Genomic DNA, 22786 nt, shown 5'->3' on the forward strand with positions numbered 1-22786 from the left:
ACAATGTATCCTGTACTGTCAGATTACGGGGTCTTTTAATAAAACAAAATTGCTGTGGGAATGTCTCAAACATTCATACAGCTGTCACAAATAACCACTGCAATTCGTGTAATACAACCTTTCTCAACCTTCTCATCCCAGAAGAACTTTGTGGTCCAAGGGCCAGGTGTGGCCCTTTGCTAGCCTTTATCTGGCCCTTGGTGCACTTATGCCTCCCAATGACACATACAGTACTATGGGGCACTATTTGTTAAACTGATACCAATGATGGTGTACTATTCCTCTCACTAATACCAATGATGGGGCACTTCTCCTACTGACCACCAGCCCTGCAGCCATGTTTATTATCATTGATACTGGGCGCAGGACAATTGCTACCCCTTCCTGGCCACAATCTGTCCCCCCTAAAGTCTAAAGGACATTAAACTGGCCCATTGTTTGAAAAGTTTGGAGACCCCCCACGCTAAAACAACCTTTAGGTCCTAGGGCAACCCTACAGAAATCAATTTACCGGGGGGGGGGGGTATGGGAAAAATGCCTTAGTAAGGGTGGTATTCTGACACCCTTACACTGGTGGTCAGAATACCACCCTTACTTGGCTTTTCCAAGTAGCATTACCCCTAGCACTGTGAAGGCACCATCACATAAGAGGTCAGTCAACCACAGCTCATGGAATCCCTGGCAACCTCTGGAGTAGGGTTTCTTAACCTTTTTACCTTGGAGGCACCCTTGGCAAAAGGTTTGAGATCTCGAGAAACCCTTGAAACAATGTTCAGACCTGCAGCTCACAGAATTGCTGTAATTAGCCAGCTGTTGATATAACAACAATTATTTCTAGAAATCGCATTAAATAATGAAATTAAAAATAAAATTTGCCTTTCTCTTTCATTCATTGACGGACACAGCTCCTGTCATTCTTGCCCATTGGGTTATACTGCCCCCTACAGGAGTAGGACACTAGGCTGTAAAAAACTTCACCTATGGGCAGTCCCAGGGGGTATACTCCCTCTCTCTGCTATAGTCACTCAGTTTTTTCTGCCTAGTCAGGATAAGGACCTAGTCCCTAGTCTCCTCCTGGATTTTTCCTGTGAGAAATACTATCGACTGCTGGACTGGGCGACGGGCTGGATAATCTAAATCCAGTGGTCACCCCTGTCTGGCCAGCGAGCGCGCGCAAGCCTCAGTTTCAAGCTAGGTCGGTCGTGACACAGCCCCACTGGACAGGGGCTGGCCCTGCGAGTTAAAGTCTCCTGAGTTCGCATACAACCTGACCGAGTGGGCTAAGCTTTTACACTGTGACCTGGAGGGGGAGTAGCCCCCCCCCCCCGCCTTTGATGAGCTGCAGACCAATTGGTCCAGGGGCTGCAGTTTATCTGTGATGCCTCTTTGGATGCAGTTCCCCTAGTCGCTAGTCTCTCTATTTCAGCAGTGGTCCATCTGCATATTTTTTGGCTCAAATGCTGGTTTGCGAACCACACTTCTAAAATGGCCTTGACTGATCTTCCTTTTCAAGGAGATCGCCTGTTTGGAGCTACCCTGGATGATGACATTAGGGTCTCACGGGGGGAAGAGTACCTTTCTTCCGCAGGCTAGTAAGGGCAAGGACCCTCGTCATAGACGTGGGCCAGCCTTGTAGGATCAAAAGAAGTTTTTTCGTCCCTTAGGGGTGAGTGACAAGGGATCAAAGCCCTTCAGGGCCTCCTCTGGTGGATCCAAGCGAACCTAATCTGGCAAGTCGAGAGCGGGCTTCCCCAAACCCGTGGACAAGGCTCCTTCAGCGTTAAGGTGCGCCCTCACCTGTATCGGGGGTGGGGGGACGTCTGCGCTGGTTTCCGGACCCGTGGACTTCCCTGGTACAAGACAAGTGGGTCCACGAAGTCATACGGTTCTGCTTCAAGATCGAGTTTCGTTCTTACCCCTCGGCAAGGTTCTTTCCTTCCAACTTACGCCTGTCTCCAGACTGATGAAGGGGTCTGTTTGGGGCGGTGCAATACCTTTTACTTCAAGGGGTAATTATCCCAGTTCCAACATCGGAAAGTTTTCAAGGTTTTTACTCAAACCGGTTTACACTTCCGAAGAAGGAAGGCGAGGTGCGTCCAGTCCTGGACCTCAAGACACTGAACTGCTTTGTGCGGGTACAGCTCAGAATGTAGTCCATTCGCACAAGTGGGGCATCCCTGCATCAGGGGGATTTTCTTGCCTCTATCGACATCAAGGATGCTTACCTTCATATACCAATATGTACCGGTCACCAGTATATTAGAGCTAAAGAATGTATATTAGAGCTAAAGAAAAGGCCTTCAAAAAATACAAGACTGAGGGGTCAGTGGCAGCATTTAAACATTACAAAGAGTGTAATAAGAAATGTAAAGACGAAATCAGGGTGGCTAAAATAGAACACGAGAGACATATAGCGGAGGAGAGTAAAAAGAACCCCAAGAAGTTCTTTAAGTATATAAACAGTAAGAAAGCGAGGCCAGAACACATTGGCCCCATAAAAGATGATAAAGGAAAAATGGCCACAGAGGACAGAGAAAAGGCGGAAGTGTTAAATCATTTATTTTCTTCAGTCTTCACAAAGGAATCGGGGGGCTACACGAACCCCGCTTGTAAGGCCGAACTAAATAATACACCTCAGGAAGTGCCGCCATGGCTAACAGAGGATAGACTTAGAGCTAAACTAGAGAAACTTAACATAAATAAATCCCCGGGACCGGATGGCTTGCACCCAAGGGTTCTTAATGAGCTCAGCCAGGTGATTGCCAGACCATTATTCTTGATCTTTAAGGATAGTTTACAGACGGGTATGGTGCCAGCTGATTGGAAAAAAGCCAACGTGGTACCAATATTTAAAAAGGGGCCGAGATATATCCCGGGTAACTATAGGCCGGTCAGCCTAACATCAGTAGTCTGCAAAATTTTGGAGGGGATGATAAGGGACCACATACAAGACTTTAGTAATGAAAACAGTATTATAAGTAGTAATCAGCATGGATTCATGAAAAATCGTTCATGCCAAACCAATCTATTAACCTTCTACGATGAAGTGAGCTGCCACTTAGATAAAGGTAAGCCTGTGGATGTGGTGTATCTGGACTTTGCAAAGGCCTTTGACACCGTTCCCCACAAACACTTACTGTACAAACTAAGGAAGGTGGGTATGGACCATAAGGTGAGTACCTGGATAGAGAACTGGCTCCAGGGGAGAGTACAGAGGGTGGTGATTAATGGGGAGTACTCGGATTGGGCGGGTGTGGAAAGTGGGGTCCCCCAGGGTTCTGTCCTGGGACCAATCCTGTTTAATTTATTCATAAATGATCTAGAGGAGGGGATATCTAGTACAATCTCAGTATTTGCAGATGATACTAAATTAGGCATGCCAATATCTTCTATGCAGGATGTGGAAATCTTGCAAGCAGACCTGAACATAATAATGGGGTGGGCATCTACATGGCAGATGAGATTTAATGTAGAAAAATGTAAAGTAATGCACTTGGGGGCCAGAAACCAGAAAGCAAGCTACTCACTAGGGGGGGAACCTCTGGGTGAGTCTAGGATGGAAAGGGACCTGGGGGTACTGGTAGACAACAGGCTTGGCAGTGGCATGCAATGCCAAGCCGCCGCAAGCAAAGCCAACAGAATACTGGGTTGTATAAAAAAGGGGATTCACTCCAGAAATAAAGAGATTATTCTTCCACTCTACAAAACTCTGGTCCGGCCACATCTGGAGTATGCTGTCCAGTTCTGGGCACCGGTCCTCAGGAAGGATGTGCTGGAACTGGAGAAAGTCCAGAGAAGGGCAACAAAAATAATTAGGGGAATGGAGGACATCAGCTATGAGGAAAGACTACAAGCACTGAACCTATTCTCTCTGGAGAAGAGACGATTGAGGGGGGATATGATATCAATGTACAAATACTGTACTGGCGACCCTAGCATAAGGAACAAACTATTCAGAGAAAGGAGATACAATAAGACACGTGGCCACTCACTAAAACTTGAGGAAAGGCGGTTTAACCTTAAAGTGCGTAAGGGGTTCTTCACTGTAAGAGCGGTAAGGATGTGGAATACTCTTCCACAAGCAGTCGTATCAGAGGGGAGCATTGATAGTTTCAAAAAACTATTGGATGGACACCTTAAAGACCACAACATACAGGGGTATACAATGTACGGTTAAAAGCAAACACACACACACATCATAGGTTGAACTGGATGGACTTATGTCTTTTTTCAACCTCACTAACTATGTAACTATGTAACCAGCGCTTCCTCCGATTTGCCGTGGGAGAGGAGCATTATCAGCTTGTGGCATTACCCTTTGGTCTCGCCTCTGCTCCTTGGGTCTTCACAAAAGGGTTAGCCCCGATGCTAGCATTGTTACGCCAATGGGCATTCAGTAACAATGCCAGTGTGCATTCATTTGGACAATGCAATGGCTTATGTCAATCACCAGGGGGGCACAAGAAGTGTCCTGGCGGCTCTGGAGGTAGCCAGCGTTCTAAGGTGGGCAGAACGGTTAGTTCCAGCCCTCTCCACCGTACACATTCCCGAGGTGGAAAACTGGCAGGCGAACTACCTAAGTCGGCAGGCGTTGGACCAAAGGAAGTGGTCCCTTCATCCGCAGGTCATCAGTTGTGTCTCCGGTGGGGCATCCCCGAGGTGGATCTGTTGGCGTCTCAGCTCAACAGAAAGGTGCAGAGTTTTGTGGCTTGGCGGACGCTACAGACGTGCTGGTGGCCCTGTGGGGTCAGTATCGTCTGATTTATTCCTTCCCTCCTCTCAAGCTTCTGCCAAGACTTTTATGCAGGATGGAGGCAGAAGGGATTCCAGTCATCTTAGTGGCCCCGGACTGGCCTTGCCAGGCTTGGTATGCTGATCTGGGGCCGCTGGTCTCCGATGTTCCTTGGAAGCTTCCTCTCAGGGAGGATCTGCTGTCCAAAGGACCAATCTTCCATCCTGCTTTATAGTCGCTGGCTTTGACGGCTTTGCTATTGAACGCCAGGTGCTAATGGATAGAGATTTGTCTGAGTCTGTCATTCCAATGCTGTTAAAAATCTAGGAAATCTACTTCTAGAAAGATCTACCATCATACGTGGAAGAGGTACATTGCGTGGTGTGAGTCTCTTGGGGTTCATTCATGCTCTTTTTCGGTGGCACGGATCTTGACCTTCCTTCAATGAGGGTTTGAGCAGAAACTAGCCTTGAGTACTATCAAGGGCCAGGTGTCGGCCTTAGCGGTCTTCTTTCAACGGCCCTTGGCCACACACTCCCTGGTGCGTACTTTTATTCGGGAGTTAGGCACTTGGCCCCTCCAGTTTGGTCTCCGTTGCCGCCTTGGGACCTCAATTTTGGTGCTCTGTCCTCCAGAAGCCTCCGGGAGATTCCCCTGCTTACGCTGTCCCAGAAGGTGGCCTTTTTGGTGACTATCACCTCTGTGTGTAAGGTGTCGGAATTGGCAGCGTTATCCTGTCGTTCACCTTACTTGGTGGTTCAGAGATAAGGTGGTTCTTCGCCCCTGTCCGTCGTTCCTTCGAAAGGTTGTCTCCTATTTTCATTTGAATGAAGACATTCTGTTTTACCTTCCCTGTGTCCCAGGCCAAAACATCCGAAGGAAATTGCCTTGCATCCCTTGGATGTGGTCCGGGCAATTAGGGTGTACCTGGCTGCTACAGAGTCTTTTAGGAAGTCAGACTCACTATTTGTGGCTTCGGAAAGGGTTGTCCGGTTGTCCGCTTCCTATGTGACCATTTCCAGATAGATCAGCCAGACAGTGATTCTGGCCTATTACCTCAAGAGTCAGGTTCCTCCTTTCCCTGTCAAGGCGCACCCTACTCAGGAGCTCAGTGCCTCCTGAGCCTTCCATCATCGGGCGTCAATGACACAGGTTTGCAAGGCGGCCACTTAGTCATCGGTGCACACTTTCACAAAGTTCTATAAAGTTGTGTTGGCACCTGCGGATGCTTCCTTTGGCCGCAAGGTGTTGCAGGCTGCTGTTTAGAGGACCTGGTCCTCTTTGAGGGTGTATTCTTTTCAGGTAGGCTCCAGTTGTTTTTGGTTGAGCTCCTGTTTACCTGGTTGGCTATAGTTTAGCCTTGGGAATTTTCTTTTTCGCTGTTAGCACCCCTCACGTTTAACACTGCTTTGGGACGTCCCGATGGTTATGAAGATCAGGAGCTGTGTCCAACAATAAACAAAAGGGAAAATGGGATTTTTGACTTACCGTAAAATCCATTTTTCTGACGTTCATTGACTGACACAGCTCCCACCCCTCTTTGGAGTTGTAATTCTTCTGACACCGCTTGTAACAAAACTGAGTACCTATAGCAGAGAGAGGGAGTATACCCCCTGTGACTGCCCATAGGCGTAGCCAGACTTTTTTTTTCTCCCTAGTGTCCTACTCTTGTAGGGGGCAGTATAACCCAATGGTTAAGAAGATCAGGAGCTGTGTCCGTCAATGAACATGGATTTTACGGTAAGTCAAAAATACCATTATTTCATGTGAAACTTGTGCTTGCTTTTTTTGCACAGATGCTCAAATCTGGGCTCAACTTGAGCTATACAGTGTACAGGGGGGCAGCAGGGCAGGGTACCAGGGGTTAAGAGGGCACATTGCATGGGAAAAGGGTACATTGTATGTAAGTAGGAAAAATTACATGAGAACAGGGCACATATCAGGGCACATTACACTAGCAGTGTTTTCCTTCATATGCAGAGCAACGCAGGGAAGCTGCTGCGATCAGTCCTCTGTGGTGCTCTGTTCCCCACCAGCCCCTCCTCCTTTCCTGTCCATCCCAGATTATGTCACTTACAAGCACCTGGGAGGGACCGAATTGAAGGAGGGGCCAGTGGGGAACAGCATTCCACAGCTTGCAATATCACAGCCGCTTCCCTGCCTAGCTCTGCATGTGTCAGCAGAGGAGATGTAATCTACCTGTCAGCTGCCTGTGACTGATGGGTAGATCACGGTGGAACCCCTGGGGACCGCTCACGCAACCCTGGTTGAAAAACTCTGCTCTGGAGGAACCCTAGTTAAGAATGGCTGATGTAACTTCCGAAGATCGTCGGCTCCATCTAGTGGCCATAATGCAATATTTTTCTGAAATACCCTAATCAGGCCACTAGATGGAACTGAAAATCATAGTAAATAAAGAAGATATTCCACAAATTACAGAAATTATTTGTGATAGCTGTGCAGTTTGCCAGGAAAATTGTTTTTATATAGACCCCCAAGTGTTGCATTTATTGCAAAGTAGGGTCCTGTAATTTTTTATATTTTATGTTTCTTCCAGGATTGTGGCAGTCTGCTTCAGACACTGCTCATGACCTCCTTGGACGTCTGGCTATTGTACATATGGTCCATGAAGCCAGGTAACATTTTGCAGTATGACTCTACATACTCTGGGGCCTTGAGCTTCATTTATTTCAGGGTCACTATCTGTATGGAGTCTGTATGTTCCATCTAGGTTTGGGTGAACTTTTCCACACTTCAAAAACATACCTGCTTGTGTAATATTCTGCTGTGCGGTCCATGAAACAGGGACTGTTGTGCATATTATCAATAGCAAAAGGTCCACAATCCTACCCTGTTGTGTAAAACTGTTGCCAGAGACCGCAGGTGGCACCCTGTGGTGTGTGGATCAGGCATATCTCTAATGTGAATAGTTCAGTGTGCTTGTAGAATATGTTGGCACTCTGCAGCTTTACTGGTCCTCGTGTTCTGTTCAGTAAATAATGGAATATAAATTGTGTGCTTTCTAGAGGTTTGGACGTCCACCCGCAGACATTACAGCGATTCTCAGCTCAGGGGGATGAAAGCTCAGCCCGGGTACTGGAAGTCATTTACACCGATGAGATCACTCATGTGGCAGCTGGTCTGAAGTGGTTCACTTACATCTGTGCCAAAGAGCAGCGGGTAAGTGATGAACCAGTTAGTCCTATAATCTGGTGCTGTCTTCAAACTATTCATCAGATATCAGGATTATGGGCTGTGTTTATCTCCCTATAAAGGTGTATTCATGTTGTGTTTTTATCTATGTATTTGCCTGTTGCACATCTCTTTTGGAATTTCACATATTCTACTTACACATAATAGAATACTATACTTTAAAGTGTCACTAAACCCAAATCATAAAAAACGAATAATAAATGGTGTATTACGTGCTGTTCATACTCACTCAGTCACTAGGAGATTCCTTTTCTGTATTCTGAAGAAAACCTGGTTGATCCTGCTGCTCTCTATCGCCCCCTTCTGTTCATGTCCCCAATTCAGCTAGGGATTTTGTAGCTGTGGTGGCAACTCTGCACATGCTCAGTTTTCGGTGATTTTTCTATGCTGAGCATTTCCCCTCTATCCCATCTGAGCAGCCCATGTGACTATAGAGCAGTGGTTCTCAACTCCGGTCCTTGGGACCCACCAACAGGCCAGGTTTGCAAGATAACTAAACTACATCACACCGTACTGTTAAAGTCCCACTTTTTTGATTTTTCCAAGCCCTCATCCATCTCGCCTAGACGAGAGCTCTGTAATTTCAGAGATGTAATCCATACAAGTAATTTAGGGATGTTGGTACCTTAGTGTTAATTTTTTGAATTTGTTCATATTACTCTCCGACACACCTTAATCTACTAAACTACATCACAGATGATCTCATTTGCTGCTCAGCGATTGCAGTATTCTCGTCTGCATCTCCCCAAGGTAATACTTAAAATCTGGCCTGTTAGTGGGTCCCAAGGACCGGAGCTATAGAGTCTCACACATGTGGGCCTATACACAGTGGTAAATGACAGCCCACTCCCTCCCTCCTCCTCTATGCCCACTAACCAGCTAAACACAATGGGGATGGAATATTACATGTAGATTGATGGAGGCTTCACCTCCCTCCCTCTTAGTCTAAAGCCCCGTACGCACGATCAGATTATCGAACGATCTGTCGTCCGTTTTTTGTGGCATGCTAGTCTGATGTGGAAAGTGAAGACATTATTTTCATACGAATTTTCCCGTACGACAGAATTCTACTTCAGAAGTGATGTCATGTGTTGGATTGCTTTGTATGTGTTCTTTCATCTCTGAGCATGCCCAGTCTTGCTCTTAAGATTTTTTTCCGTCAAACTGTACTAATGAGACAAAAATCTGACGTTGTGTTGACGGACGATAAAAATTTTATAGCCTGCATATCAGGATTTTTTCGGCCGAAAAGTCGGGAGTCGGCTGTCGAAAGCACCATACTAACAATCCGAAAATTGGCAGATCGGTCGTCGGACGAAATTTCCCTTCAGATTTTCTTATCGTGTGTACGGGCCTTTAGACACAGGCTGGAGAGGCGTGATACAGCCTGTCACTGGCAGAAATCCACCCACACCATGTTATTTCCACAAAATATTAAAGATTTGATTTTAATTTCAATCATTTTTATTGAGTTTTCAAAACTGGGGAACATACAGAAGCATAGACAGGGTTGGTACAATACTTTGCATTGTAAAAAATCAAAACACTAACAAGAGTCATAGGGCAGTAAATTACTAAACAATATAACATTGGGCAGAAACATTACATCGAATAATAGTGACGAAATCATATCCTGGTGTAGGCTCTCAATCCCCGGCACCCCAATTGGCGACAAACTGTGTCTTAGGGAGAGGGCACACCTTCAAAACCTTCTACATGTCCTACCATTGAGCGACATCACAGAGATGAAGGGAAGTATGGAGCGTGGGGTTGCTGGGTTTAGTTTGAGTTTGGTTTACCTACAACCACTGGGAGTGTCCTAGTGCAGGTTATCCGGTAGTGGTTTGAATTGAGCTAGTTGGCCTGTCATTGATGAAGTTGGAATACCAATTAATCTATGGTGTCCAGGTTGACGATGTTTTCTGATACTGTTCTCTATCTTTAGATAACTCATAGGAGTAATGCGTGTGGGCTAGATATACTATGTCTGTGATTACCGGTATGTCCTGGGATTTCCATTTGCGGGTTATGGAGAGCCGGTGGCGGCTAGTAGTGCGTGTTACAATTTTATGCATTTTATAGGGGTACTGTTCTATAGGTTAATTTAGTATTGCTGGAGCTGGGTTGGGTGATATAGGGGTACCTGTGATTTGCTTGAGAATCGTGAATATTCTCTTCCAAAGGATTTGCAGGTGTGGGCATTTCCACATTATGTCTAGAAGTGAACCTATGGAGCCACAGTTTCTCCAACACAAGGGTTGCTGCAGGAATTTGGAGAGAATGTCGGGAGTGTTCCAGCTTCCCCCTCCAAAAATTAAAAGTCAGCAGCTACACATAATGTAGCTCCTGACTTTTAATATTGGGACACTTACCTGTCCTGGAGTCCAGCGATGTCGGCACCGCAGCCGATGTTTCCATCGGCAGTTGGTTGCTGCCGCCGCCATTGCCGGTAAGGGAACCCAGCAGTGAAGCCTTGCGGCTTCATGAGCGGGTCCCTACTGCACATGCGCGAAGCACGCTCCGCATTCGGATTGGCTCGGCGGCGGGGGAAGGAGGAGGGGGCCAAACTTCTGAGGGATGGCTCCGCCTCCCGGAAGTGGGGAAGGGTACCTGTCAAAAACAGGTACCCCCCCCCCTCCTGAAAGAGGCCAAATGTGGCACCGGAGGGGGGGGGAGGAAGCAAATGAGCGGAAGCTCCACTTTTGTGTGGAGCTCCGCTTTAGGTACCAACGTTGGGTTAGTTTTTGTGTTAGTTCCCACAATGAGGTGCATGCAGTAGCTCTGTAAATAGAAGATATGGCCAGTTCCCATTGGTTTCAAAGACTTGATTTTAAGTCTATATTTGTATTAGGGATTGACCTATTATCGGCAAAGGGCCAATATGCATTTTCCCCGATATATCGGAATCGGCCCCTGAGGTTACCGATATTGCCGATATTTTGGGAAAGTGCTGTACCAGAGTGATGCCTGCAGCTAAAGGCTTGGCGTTTTGAATGCTTTTAAGTGTAGAGGAGGGGTTCAGGGTCTTTTAGACCCCCAGATCCCTCTACAAGAGTACCTGTCAAAAAAAAAATGTTTTTTAAATGTACGAAAATATCAGCGCATATTGGCCGATACCGATTTGCATTGGCCAAAATATCGGTATCAGCAACGAAAAACCAATATCGGTCGATCACTAATTTGTATGCCAATTTAAAACAGTTTATTGATATAAACTATTTATTTTCTTTCTGTTGTCCAAGGGCTGTTTTTTTTTTTTTTTTTTTTTAACACGTGACCAGCAACAAAGGACTAGAAGCTCTTCCTGCTTATGTTTCCCTGCAGACAGGCTGGGAGAGAGCTGGGTCATGTGACAGCTGTATATCGAAAAGAAAAAAGATACTTAGATGATTTTTTAATTTAAAATGATTACAATGCTGTTATCCACATACAGAGATAGAAAGGAGAATGTCAGTTAAGCAGTGTGTGTTTAGTATCACTTTAAAGCTGAAGTTTAGGCATGGCCTGAGACAAATGGTGGCAAGAATAATGCAGAGGAAGGGAAATTGGAACATTACATTTTGTATACACATACATGCAAAAAAAAAACCCTGCATAAGGATGCGTCCAAAAGCAGTACAGCTGCATGTACAATACAGACAGAATCACATAAAATATTTAAGTAGTAAGTTTGTGGAGCAGTGGAAAATATTTTTATGGATAGTAAAAGGTTAGCAGCATTGTGAATATTCATACATTTGAGTTTTACCCTCATATATGCCTGCATGATGTTATTTATTGGTAATACTTTTAAGATAGTAAATATAAAGTGATAGGAGTATGTCCTGCTCCTGGGAATCTTTCTGTGCCATGATCATTTTGCTGGCACATTGAATCCAAATAGTGAGGACAGGCAGCTCTGACCAATAACTAAATCATGTTATTGTGTGAAAATGGGTCTTGGTACTTTTTGAAACCTTAAAGTGGTTGTAAACGTCCCTGCACTGTTGGTACCTATAGGTAAGTCTATAATAAGGCGTACCTATAGGTACTGTAAATATCTCCTAAACTTGCACCGTTTAGAAGATATTTACTGTATACTGTGCCGATGACGCCAACGGCGCATGCGATCTGAAGGAACAGCCGCCCGTGCTGTTTCGTCAGAGCCCTGTGCCATGACCGTCAGCTCCAGCGCACAGGCGAAGTCCGTGGACACAGAAGGAAGACTGCCAAAGATGGATGTGGCCTCCAGCCGGGATGACGAGGGCTTCATTTGCAGGTAAGTGTCACATAACGTGCTAGTATGCAATGCATACTAGCACGTTATGCCTTTAATTTGCAGGTAAAAACAAAAGCAGACTTTACTTCCTCTTTAAAGTAGAATCCACGGAAAACCATAACTAATTTTAAAAATGCTCCCTCCCCTCCAAAAACCTATGCTTGCTAACCTGTATAAGAAAGATGCATAAACGTACCTATTTTCAGGACGCTCCGGTCTGTGTCACGTGTTCCCCTGTGTCAGCCAGACAATGGCTGGTAAATCCTAGTGCAGTGACGGTGCTCCCTCCTGTACCCTAAGGCACCACTGCCTGAGAACAGGGAAGCCAATCACATGACCAGACCAGTACAGCATGGAAATAGGTAATTATTTACATCTTTGTTACACAGGTTAGTAAGCATAGGTGTTGGGAGGGGGGAAGGAAGTATTTTTAGGAACTTTCGGCCCAGCAGTTTATGTAAATTGGCCTCTTGTGCTCTCTTGTTCTGGGAGAACATACCCATACGTCCTCTGAAAAACGCATGTCCCAATCTGTGACCCACGGTGTCCACTGGAGACAGCTGATCATGGTACCAGGCTTCTGCAAGAGTCCCAGGTACAATGTGATCACTGTGACCAGTAATAGCGTTCACAGTTACAGTAGTAAACAAGGACAAGGTTGTCATTAACACTGCCTTCCTTACTACTGTGTGATCTCTGTGATTGGTCACAGTGATCACATGGTACCAGGGTACAGCAGCCCTGTACCATTTGATAGCTGTAACCAATCACAGTAGCAAGCAAAGTTTTCATGAATTAAACCTTTGAACAGTGTTACTGATTGCTTATACAGTGATCATCACTGTAGAAAGAAATCAAAAAGTGTAAAAAAAAAAAAAAAAAAATCTTTGATCACTCTCCCAGAGTAGTACATTGTCTATGGTGATAATGTGTAAAATATATTCCCCCTCCCTTTTCCTCTCTATCGATCTTCTGTTGTACTCTCCATGTCTCCATTTTCTGTTGGCTCGCTATCACATCTCATTTTTGCCTTCTGACTCCCCTTTCGGCGTGTTCTTTTTGAAACCCCATGGTTGTCAACTCATATACTGATTCTGTTTTGATGTGGAGTTTCTTGACTGTCCCATTACATACCGGCACCATGAATGTGATTTCTTTGTTTCTTTTCTAATATTGTAGAATCTGTAAGATTATCTTTTTTCTGATGGTTGCTTGTATTGCGTCTCATTGTTCTAAAAATTTTCAATAAAAATGTATTAAACAAAAAAAATATTATGTAAAATATAAATATATATATAAAATAAATTTATATATATTTTTTTGTACATACTGTTATCAGAGCAAGTGCAGTATCAGTATGGTGACGTGTATTTTTCTCATGGATGAAGGGTGTGAGTCCTCGGGCTTGCCCTGACGTCTAGGGGGAGGATGTGTGGCCCTTAGGTTTCTTCCTTCCCTGACTCTGGGGGGGTCTCTCTTCGGGAGAGCCCCTCAACCAAGTATTCAGGGTCAGCTTCGGCTGGCCTACAAGAACGGGGTCTGCCAGGCCTATGGCTAGGCAGACCGTGTAAACCCTTTGTCCCTGTCAGGAGCCTTGCGCCCCAGGTGGGTCAGGGTAGAGGCCCTACCCCTTTGGGGGTGGACTTAAAGCACACCCTTAATTGCACTTTGTAGTGTGTTGTCATATGCACGTTTTTTCGTTCTAGGTTTTTGCACCACCGTGTACTTAAAAAACATTGTAATGCGGTGGCGGTGATCCTATACAGTAGCTGGCTACTCTGATATCACTGTATGTCAGTGCCGCCAGCCATTATCCCTGATCACCTCCTCTATAGTGTGTGATAGAACAGGGATGCATAGCCCCATGTTCCTCGTTTGTCCATGACTCAACATGTAACCTGTCTGGCATCACATAACCTATGAATACACAAACCTGAAAGCTCCTGTGCATGCTCACCAGCAAGCTGTAATTATCTGTATAAATATTTCTGGTGCATTCTTCTCTCCACTTAGGACTGCTTGTCCACATTCCATGAACTGGTACCACTATATTTCAGAGGTTACCTGAAACCACCCTTCAACACTGAGGGCAGGAAATCAGCTGGGATGTCCGAAGAGGTAATGTTTTGCAAAGCCGAACATGAGGATGGGGGTCAATAAAGCATTTGGGACACTTTTTTGTTGGTATGTTCCCTTTAAAAAGTACTGCGGCTAATTCATGAAAGCCTTGCAGGAGCTTCTGTTAAGAGTTCTGACACTTGCAGATAAGGCAATACATTCAATAAGTTATCTTCACCATTTAAATATTGCGATGGCTGCTACAAAGCCAAAAATAATTACTGCCAGTTTGTAGATTATTATTATACAGGATTTATATAGCGCCAACTGTTTGCGCAGCGCTTAACAATGTGAGGGAAGACAATACAGTTACAATACAATTCAATACAGGAGGAATTAGAGGGCCCTGCTCGTTAGAGCTTACAATCTAGAAGGGAGGGTCAAGTGAAATAAAAGGCAATAACTGTGGGGGGTGAGCTGATGGAGAACATGGAAGTACGGTTGTTAGGTGTGGGTAGGATAGGCTTCTCTGAAGAGGAGGGCTTTCAGGGATGGGTAGGATGGGCTTCTCTGAAGAGGAGGGTTTTCAGGCATGGGTAGGATAGGCTTCTCTGAAGAAGAGGGCTTTCAGGGATGGGTAGGATAGGCTTCTCTGAAGAGGAGGGCTTTCAGGGATGGGTAGGATAGGCTTCTCTGAAGAGGAGGGTTTTCAAGGATGGGTAGGATAGGCTTCTCTGAAGAGGAGGGTTTTCAGGGATGGGTAGGATAGGCTTCTCTGAAGAGGAGAGGGCTTTCAGAGATCGTCTAAAAGCTAATAGAGTAGAAGATAATCGGACAGATTGGGTTATTAGTTCCATAGGATTGGAGAGGCTCTGGAAAAGTCCTGGAGGTGAGCATGGGAGGAGGTGATGAGGGAGCGAGAGAGCAGGAGGTTTTGAGAGGAAAGAAGAGAGCGATTAGGTTGGTATATTGAGACTAGACTAGTGCTGTAGCTGGGAGCTAAATTGTGGATGGCCTCGTAAGATGTTGTTAGGATTTTGAATTTAATTTGTTGGGTGAGCGGAAGCCAGTGGAGGGATTGGCAGAGAGGAGTAGCAGACACTGAGCGATTGGTAAGATGGATGAGTCTGGCGGCAGCATTCATGATGGATTGAAGGGGGGAGAAGCCTGTGTAGAGGTAAGCCAATGAGAAGGGAGTTGCAGTAGTCGAGGCGCGAGATGATCAGGGAGTGAACTAGGAGCTTTGTTGTGTCATTGGTTAGAAAGGGGCGTATTTTAGAGATGTTGCGGAGGCTGAGGCGGCAAGATTTGGACAGTGCTTGGATGTGGGGCTTGGAGGAGAGTTCAGAGTCCAGGACTACACCTAAGACCTTGGCATGCGGGGATGGGCTGATAGTTGTGCCATCGATATTGACAGAGAGATCAGGGGATAATAGATAATAAAAGCAACCCTAAGTTGACTTACAGAGACAGACCAGGGTTGGCAGTGAGGATCCAATAATAATCTTGAATAAAAAGAAGTTATAATTGTATTGTTATATTGTGTATTAGCTTCATTGGTTGATAGGACCCAGGCCAATGCCAGCTTCCTGGCAACAAATGACATGAGATATAAAAAAACATAGAAATCTGCACTACATGTCTGAAACTCTTAAAGGCAGACTAGTCCACAAAGGCTAAATCTTGCATTTAGGATCCTCCACTGGGCTACTGAGGGTTAACAATGACTGGAACAACTAAAGTACACACGGATGTCTTGCTGCCCTTTTCGGTCCAGGGAAACCTAAGCTAAAATACAAGTAAGCGCATTACTGTAAAGCTCTTTATTGTATCAAAAGAAGTAAAATGTACTCACAAACGGAGAATGAGGCAAGCATAGCTAAACAAAGTACCACCAAAAGAAAGTCCATCGAGTGGGACAAAGCTAACGTGTTTCAAGGGTAATACCCTTTTCCCAGTGGTGGGGTTCAGCCGGTTCGCACCGGTTCCATAGAACTGGTTACTAGCTTTCTGCAAGTTCGCAGAACCGGCTGAATCCCTCTGCGCGTCTAAGGACGTGCAGTACAACTGAATGAGACGTAACGGTCGGGGAGCAGAGCAGTGCGCCCCGACCCGCCCATTCTGTGACAATAGCGAATGAAAATTCGCTATTGTCACACGGATCCTCCTCCTGGCCAATCAGGGAGCGGGTCCTCCCGCTTCCTGATTGGCCGAAAGGCAAACCCTGTGCCATTGGACGAGGAGGCGGGAGGACTAAGGACTCGGAGACGCGGGGAGCCGAGGACTGAAGAGAAGCTGACAGTGAGTTAAGTGCATGGGTCTCGCGGGGGGATCGCTGGCACTCTGCAATCATTGGGGGCAATGTTGTGGCGCTCTGCAATCATTGGGGGCATTGCTGTGGCGCTCTGCAATCATTGGGGGCAATGCTGTGGCGCTCTGCAATCATTGGGGGCAAAGCTGTGGCACTCTGCAATCATTGGGGGCAATGCTGTGGCGCTCTGCAATCATTGGGGGCAAAGCTGTGGCGCTCTGCAATCATTGGGGGCAATGCTGTGGCGCTCTGCAATCATTGGGGGCAAAGCTGTGGCACTCTGCAATCATTGGGGGCAATGCTCTGGGCACTCTACAATCATTGGGGGCATGCTGTGGCACTCTGCAATTATTGGGGGCATTGCTGTGGCACTCTGCAATCATTGGGGGCAATGCTGTGGCACTCTGCAATCATTGTGGGCAATGCTGTGGCACTCTGCAATTATTGGGGGCATTGCTGTGGCACTCTGCAATCATTGGGGGCAATGCTGTGGCACTCTGCAATCATTGTGGGCAATGCTGTGGCACTCTGCAATTATTGTGGGCAATGCTGTGGCACTCTGCAATTATTGGGGGCATTGCTGTGGCACTCTGCAATCATTGGGGGCAATGCTGTGGTCACTGTGCATTGAAAGGGGGGCACGCTGGTCACTGTGCATTGAAAGGGGGCACGCTGGTCATTCTGCATTAAAAGGGGGCACGCTGGTCATTCTGCTGGGAAAGTCGGAACTGGTTACTAAAATTCGTTTTGAGGAACTTGGTTTTGAGGAACTAAAATTCCTCAAAACTTGTTTGCTGTGTCCCACTCAATGGACTTTCTTTCGGTGGTGCTTTGTTTGCCTCATTCTTTGTTTGTGAGTACATTTTACTTCTTTTAATTTAATAAAGAGATATACAGTAATGCACTAGGAACATTAAGGGGTATGGGAGATGATTACGGCCACGCGCCTACACAGGTTGGACTGGATGGACTATTGTCTTTATTCAACCTCAACTACTATGTAACTTTGTAAGGTTGGTGCGCCTTCTTCCTTTGCTTGCGTTTTAACTAATGACACTGGCCTAGTGCATAATCCAATGTATTTAACAGAGAAATAGTGATAAAAGCATATGGATGTCGACTCAGAAACAGCGCAATAGTAAAAGCTCATCAGGCCACCTATGTGGCTATTCACTTGTGAATGACCGCAACCTCTATCGGAGGGAAGGGGCCCTATCTAGGACCCAACCGACTAGCGAGTTTCGAAGGACCCCCCATCTTCAGAGGCTAATGGGTTTCAAAGGACCGACCTTCTTCTTCATAGGCTCTAAAGAAGGTCGGCCCTTCGAAAGATGTTAGCTGGTACCCCTGGTGTTATTACCTATATATGTTAGTATCCGGGTATTTGGTTTCCAGGTATAGTTCATAGGAAGTCTATTCCACATCTTCACAGCTCTTACTGTAAAGAACCCTTTCCATATGTTGAGGTAAAATCTATTTTCCTCCAGACAGAAATTGTATAACAGTAGTATTGTAATAACAATACAAATAATAGTTATATTTGACAATCCAATATAAGATTACTTGAAAAATCTCCTTTCATGTTGTGAGTTCTGCCTGTCTGCTGGCCGTCTCTTTCCACAATTCTGCTTTTTCATCTGTGGGCCCGGGAGCGAGATGGGGGTTGCTAGCAGGTGGAGGGGGAAGGAGAAGAGTGGACACCAGAGTTGTATAAAGTACTCGTGCTCGATCAAAAAGTGACTTGAGTAGAAGTACTAAAGTATTCAACATTTTTTGTACTTAAGCATTGCAAGTAGTTTTTTTTTTTAATTTTGCTACTCAAGTACTGAAAGTAAAAGTACAAGTACTGTGTTATGTAGTTATTAAAGAAAGAAGTCAAAAGTTTGAACATCATATTGTTTTTATTATTTCAAATGCAGCTTTTATTTATACATAGAGTAGCATTTATTTTCGTATGTGCTGATAATACACATGTTTTGAGCTTCATGAAACCTGCCATCTACTGTTCTGGCAGTGGTAATTTTTATAATTGTAACGAGTAACTATGCAGCACAAAAAAAAAATATTGGAGTAGAAGTATTGAAATAATCGAAAAAATGTAGTGAAGTAAAAGTGGAAGTAGGAGAAAAAAATTCTACTCTAGGAAAGTACAGATACCGCCTTTCAGTACTTAAGTACAGTAGTGAAGTAGTTCTACTTAGTTACTATACATCTCTGGTGGACACACGTCAGCTCTCCTCCCCTTCTTGTTGTGACCCGGAAAGGGACGGCTCTGACATTACTTCCGGGTCCAGCTGTCTGTGTTCCCCGCTTGTCTCAAAAAAGAGAACCTGTCACTTAAACATCACTTAGGGGACTTTTTGTCTCCTTTGTAAAAAAAAAAAAAAGTTAAAAGTAAAAAAAATATTTTTTTTTGTTTTTGCAAAAAAATAAAGTTACACCCATACACATAAAATCCCAGCCAAAGAAAAGTTGAGCCGCCCTCCCCCCACCCCCATGTATGATTGTAAACGCATGCTTCCGGGATGCCTACGCGTGAAAACATTGATTGCGATACACGTTACATATCGCCGCGCACGCCAGAGGGAGAGCAATGATTCTAACACAAGATCTCCTCCAGAGCACAAAACTGATACCCTATAGGGGACGTTTGAAGCGTCGCCTATAGAAAATATAGGGGACTGAAGTTTTTTGCTATTTCACGGCCGCACACAGATTGAAGGTTGGACATATTGGGTTTCTATTTTAGTGCATCCTCATCTTTTCTATTTTACCAAAAATGTGGTTAGTTTATTGCATTTATTTGCCCTAAAATTGACTTTAGTGTGAATCTCACTGAAATTTAGCATTTCCTAAACCTTCACAGTAATATCAAGTTACAAAAAAATTAGAACTACCGCTGTTTTATGCTCTAGGGCACAAGTGGCAAACACAAGGCTCATGGGCTGCTCTAGGGCACAAGTGGCAAACACAAGGCTCATGGGCTGAATCCGGCCCCCCGGGTCTTGTAATGTGGCCCGCACAGCGGCTGCTAGCCGCAGCCACCTGTTCTCACCAGCTGCTTTCTGCTGGCATGGAACAGGTCTCCTTGGCAACAGGAGTAAACGCGCTCTCCTTAGCGGCCCTGGCTGTGTGTAGCTGAGCGCATGCGCGGTCGATCCAGCATAGGTACTTCTGCCACTGACAGGCTGACGGCTCCGGCGGCTGTGTGTTCTAATTTGCATCCAGCGGCAACATCTTGAGGGCAGGTGTTTAAGGACTTGTAGCAATAGTGGCCATCAATGCATTCTTGTAAATGCCATCTTACATCAGGTAGGAGAATACAGATGTGAGGTTTGCTTTGGAGGGGGGAGGAGGGCTGTGGAGGTGTGTAGGAAGATGTGTTTACAGGTGGGGGATGGGTGCGGAGGTAAGAACCCAGGAGGAGGGGTGGAAATGAGATATTGCACATTGGGCACAGCGCACCCCTGAACCTTTGTCAGTAGCACACCCCTGCACTCCGTACGCAGCGCACCCCTGAACCTCTGTAAGTAGCACACCCCTGCACTCCGCACGCAGTGCACTCTGTACGTAGCGCACCCCTGCACTCCATACGCAGTGCACTCTGTACGTAGCGCACCCCTGCACTCCATACGTAGCCCTGCACTCCGTACGTAGCGCACCCCTGCACCTCCGTACGCAGCGCACCCCGCGCATAGTGCACCCCTGCACTCCGTACGTAGCGCACTCCGCACAAAGTGCACTCCGTACGTAGCGCACCCTCGAACCCTGTATGTAGCGCACTCTGTACGAAGCACATTCCTGAACCCTGCAGTTCGTACGTAGCGCACTCCTGCACCTCCGTACGTAGCAGCACCCCTGCACCTCCCTACGTAGCGCACCCCTGCACTCCGTACGTAGCGCATCCTCGAACCCTGTATGTAGCGCACTCTGTACGAAGCACATTCAGCACCCCTGCTCTCTGCACGTAGCATTGAACTCTGCACATAGTGCGACCCATCTACAACCGGTCCTTTGAGGTTGAGGGCGACTGCACTGCTGATATGACCTGTGATGAAACAGAGTTTGACACCGATGCCTTAGGGTGTCTGCTTTCAGAAAATATATAATGTTTGGGGGTTTTGTCTAATCTTCAGGCCGAAAACCTTTTTTTTTTTTTTTTTTTTTTTTAAACGTGTGCAAAAACAGCTCTGGCAGCAAAAAGATAAAAATGCCATTTGCTTTAAAAGCTGTCTACACATTATACAATTTTTTTTTTTGTTGAATTTCCTTTAGATTTACCTTCAGCTATGTAGTGCGTCTGCCTGATTGCATACAAACGTTTAGGTTTGACCTCCATATTAATATGGTTTTGGTAAATCTAAAGGAAAATTGTATAATGTATGGCCAGCTTTAGTCTTTATGTATCCCATAACAAAGAGAAGATCACCGTACTCATATTTGGTTCTTTAGGCTCCGTTCACATGTAGGCGTTTTTCTGCTCTAGGATCAGCTCTCAAAACGCCCAACAAGACAAATCCTATTCATTTCAATGGCCCCTGTTCACATCTGAGCGTTTTGACGCTGTGAGCAAAACGCCCAACGCTCAAAAAAGTACATGAGCTTCTTTTTGGGCAGATTAAAGGCATTTTCCATTGGTCTCTATTCAATCTAAAAACGCCTGTCATAGCAACGCCAAGATGTGAACGTAGCCTTAAAGTCACTCTAGATTTCTGTGTCTTCCATTCCAGTGTAATCAGATGTTTGTTTCTCCCCCTTGCGCTCTTCCAGTGGTATCTTCCTTTGGTGAAACCATCCTGAGAGGAGAAGGCTTCAAGATGAAATAATCTCGGACAATCTCCTATGCTTATTTCAAAGCATCCCCATCACTGCTGCTCATCACTTCTATATTACAAAAGGACGACTCATTGCTGGACAATGTAGGATTGGGAGTGACGCACAACTTATACTAACTACTGCCTACACCTCACTTTCAGGCCACAAATGATACAAGAAAACCCAACACTGGTATTTTATACAGCGAAACATTACCGTATTTATTATGGACAGGTAAACCTTCAGCTATTCCGGTCATTCTTCTTATGTAATCACAGTAAAAAAGGAATTCTGCATTTTAATTAAATATTATATTAAACCATAAAATCCTATTGTTGCTTCTTTTTTGTTTTTAATTAGGAAGAGTTAAAACTTTAACACAAATGACTGAAAAATTGCATATAAAATGGAACACGATCATCAAAAAAATGTAAACGGGTGGAAGGAAGTTTATTCATACTGTAAATAATGTATTTCCATTGATGACACGCAATGTTTCTGAACACAATCATTTTAGAAAGACTGGAAATAAAAGTTTAATTTTGGGATAACGAATCCTGAAACTTCCCCCACCTGATACCTATACTAACATGTTTAATCACTTGACCTCCGGAAGATTTACACCCCCCCCCCCCCTTCATGACCAGGCCAATTTTTTTTGCAATACGGCACTGCGTTACTTGAACTGACAATTGGGCAGTCGTGTGACACTCTACCCAAATAAAATATGTCATTTTTTCCTACAAGTAGAGCTTTGTTTTGGTGGTATTTAATCACCTTTGCATTTTTACAATATAAACAGAAAAAAAAAAAAACTATTTACTTTCCGCTATAAAACCTATCAAATAAAAAAATTTAAAAAATATAAATTTCTTTATCAATTTAGGCCAATTTGTATTCTGCTACATATTTTTGGTAAAAAAAAAAAAAAAATCCCAATAAGCGTATTTTGATTGGTTTGCGCAAAAGTTATCATAAAATAAGGGGCACACTAATGGGCACATTTTAGGTTAGGGGGCACTTTGATGGGCACATTCTATGTTAGGGGGCACTCTGATGGGCACATTTTATGTTGGGGGGCACGCTGCTGATGGGCAAAACAAAACATGTCCATCAGTGTTGCTCTTAACATAAAATATGCCCATCAGCGTGACCCTTAACATAAAATAAGGGGCGCGCTGATGGGCACATTTTATTTTAAAATATGCCCATCAGTGTGACCCTTAACATAAAATGTGCCCATCAGCGCGCCCCTTATTTTATGTTAAGGGTCACGCTGATGGGCATATTTTATGTTAAGAGCAACGCTGATGGACATGTTTTGTTTTGCCCATCAGCAGCGTGCCCCCCAACATAAAATGTGCCCATCAGAGTGGCCCCTGACATAGAATGTGCCCAT

At 45.1% G+C, this 22786-nt stretch overlaps 1 protein-coding gene across 2 annotated transcripts in view; it reads left to right on the plus strand.

The window, feature by feature from the left end:
* Nucleotides 1-21445, plus strand: part of LOC309554310 (uncharacterized protein-like) — a 57597-nt gene extending 36152 nt beyond the window's left edge. The window contains exons 9-12 of one of the 2 annotated variants that reach the window (XM_082255960.1): nucleotides 7290-7368; nucleotides 7759-7912; nucleotides 14217-14321; nucleotides 21343-21445. In XM_082255960.1, coding sequence (XP_082112086.1) covers nucleotides 7290-7368; nucleotides 7759-7912; nucleotides 14217-14321; nucleotides 21343-21372 — 368 coding nt within the window. In that variant the 3' untranslated portion in view covers nucleotides 21373-21445. The remainder of the gene's footprint in view (nucleotides 1-7289; nucleotides 7369-7758; nucleotides 7913-14216; nucleotides 14322-21342) is intronic. The other variant, XM_082255961.1, reaches the window with a different exon arrangement.
* The last annotated feature ends 1341 nt before the right edge of the window (nucleotides 21446-22786 follow it).

Source organism: Pelophylax lessonae, assembly GCF_965119305.1.
Source record: "Pelophylax lessonae genome assembly, chromosome: 4".
Classification (NCBI taxonomy): domain Eukaryota; kingdom Metazoa; phylum Chordata; class Amphibia; order Anura; family Ranidae; genus Pelophylax; species Pelophylax lessonae.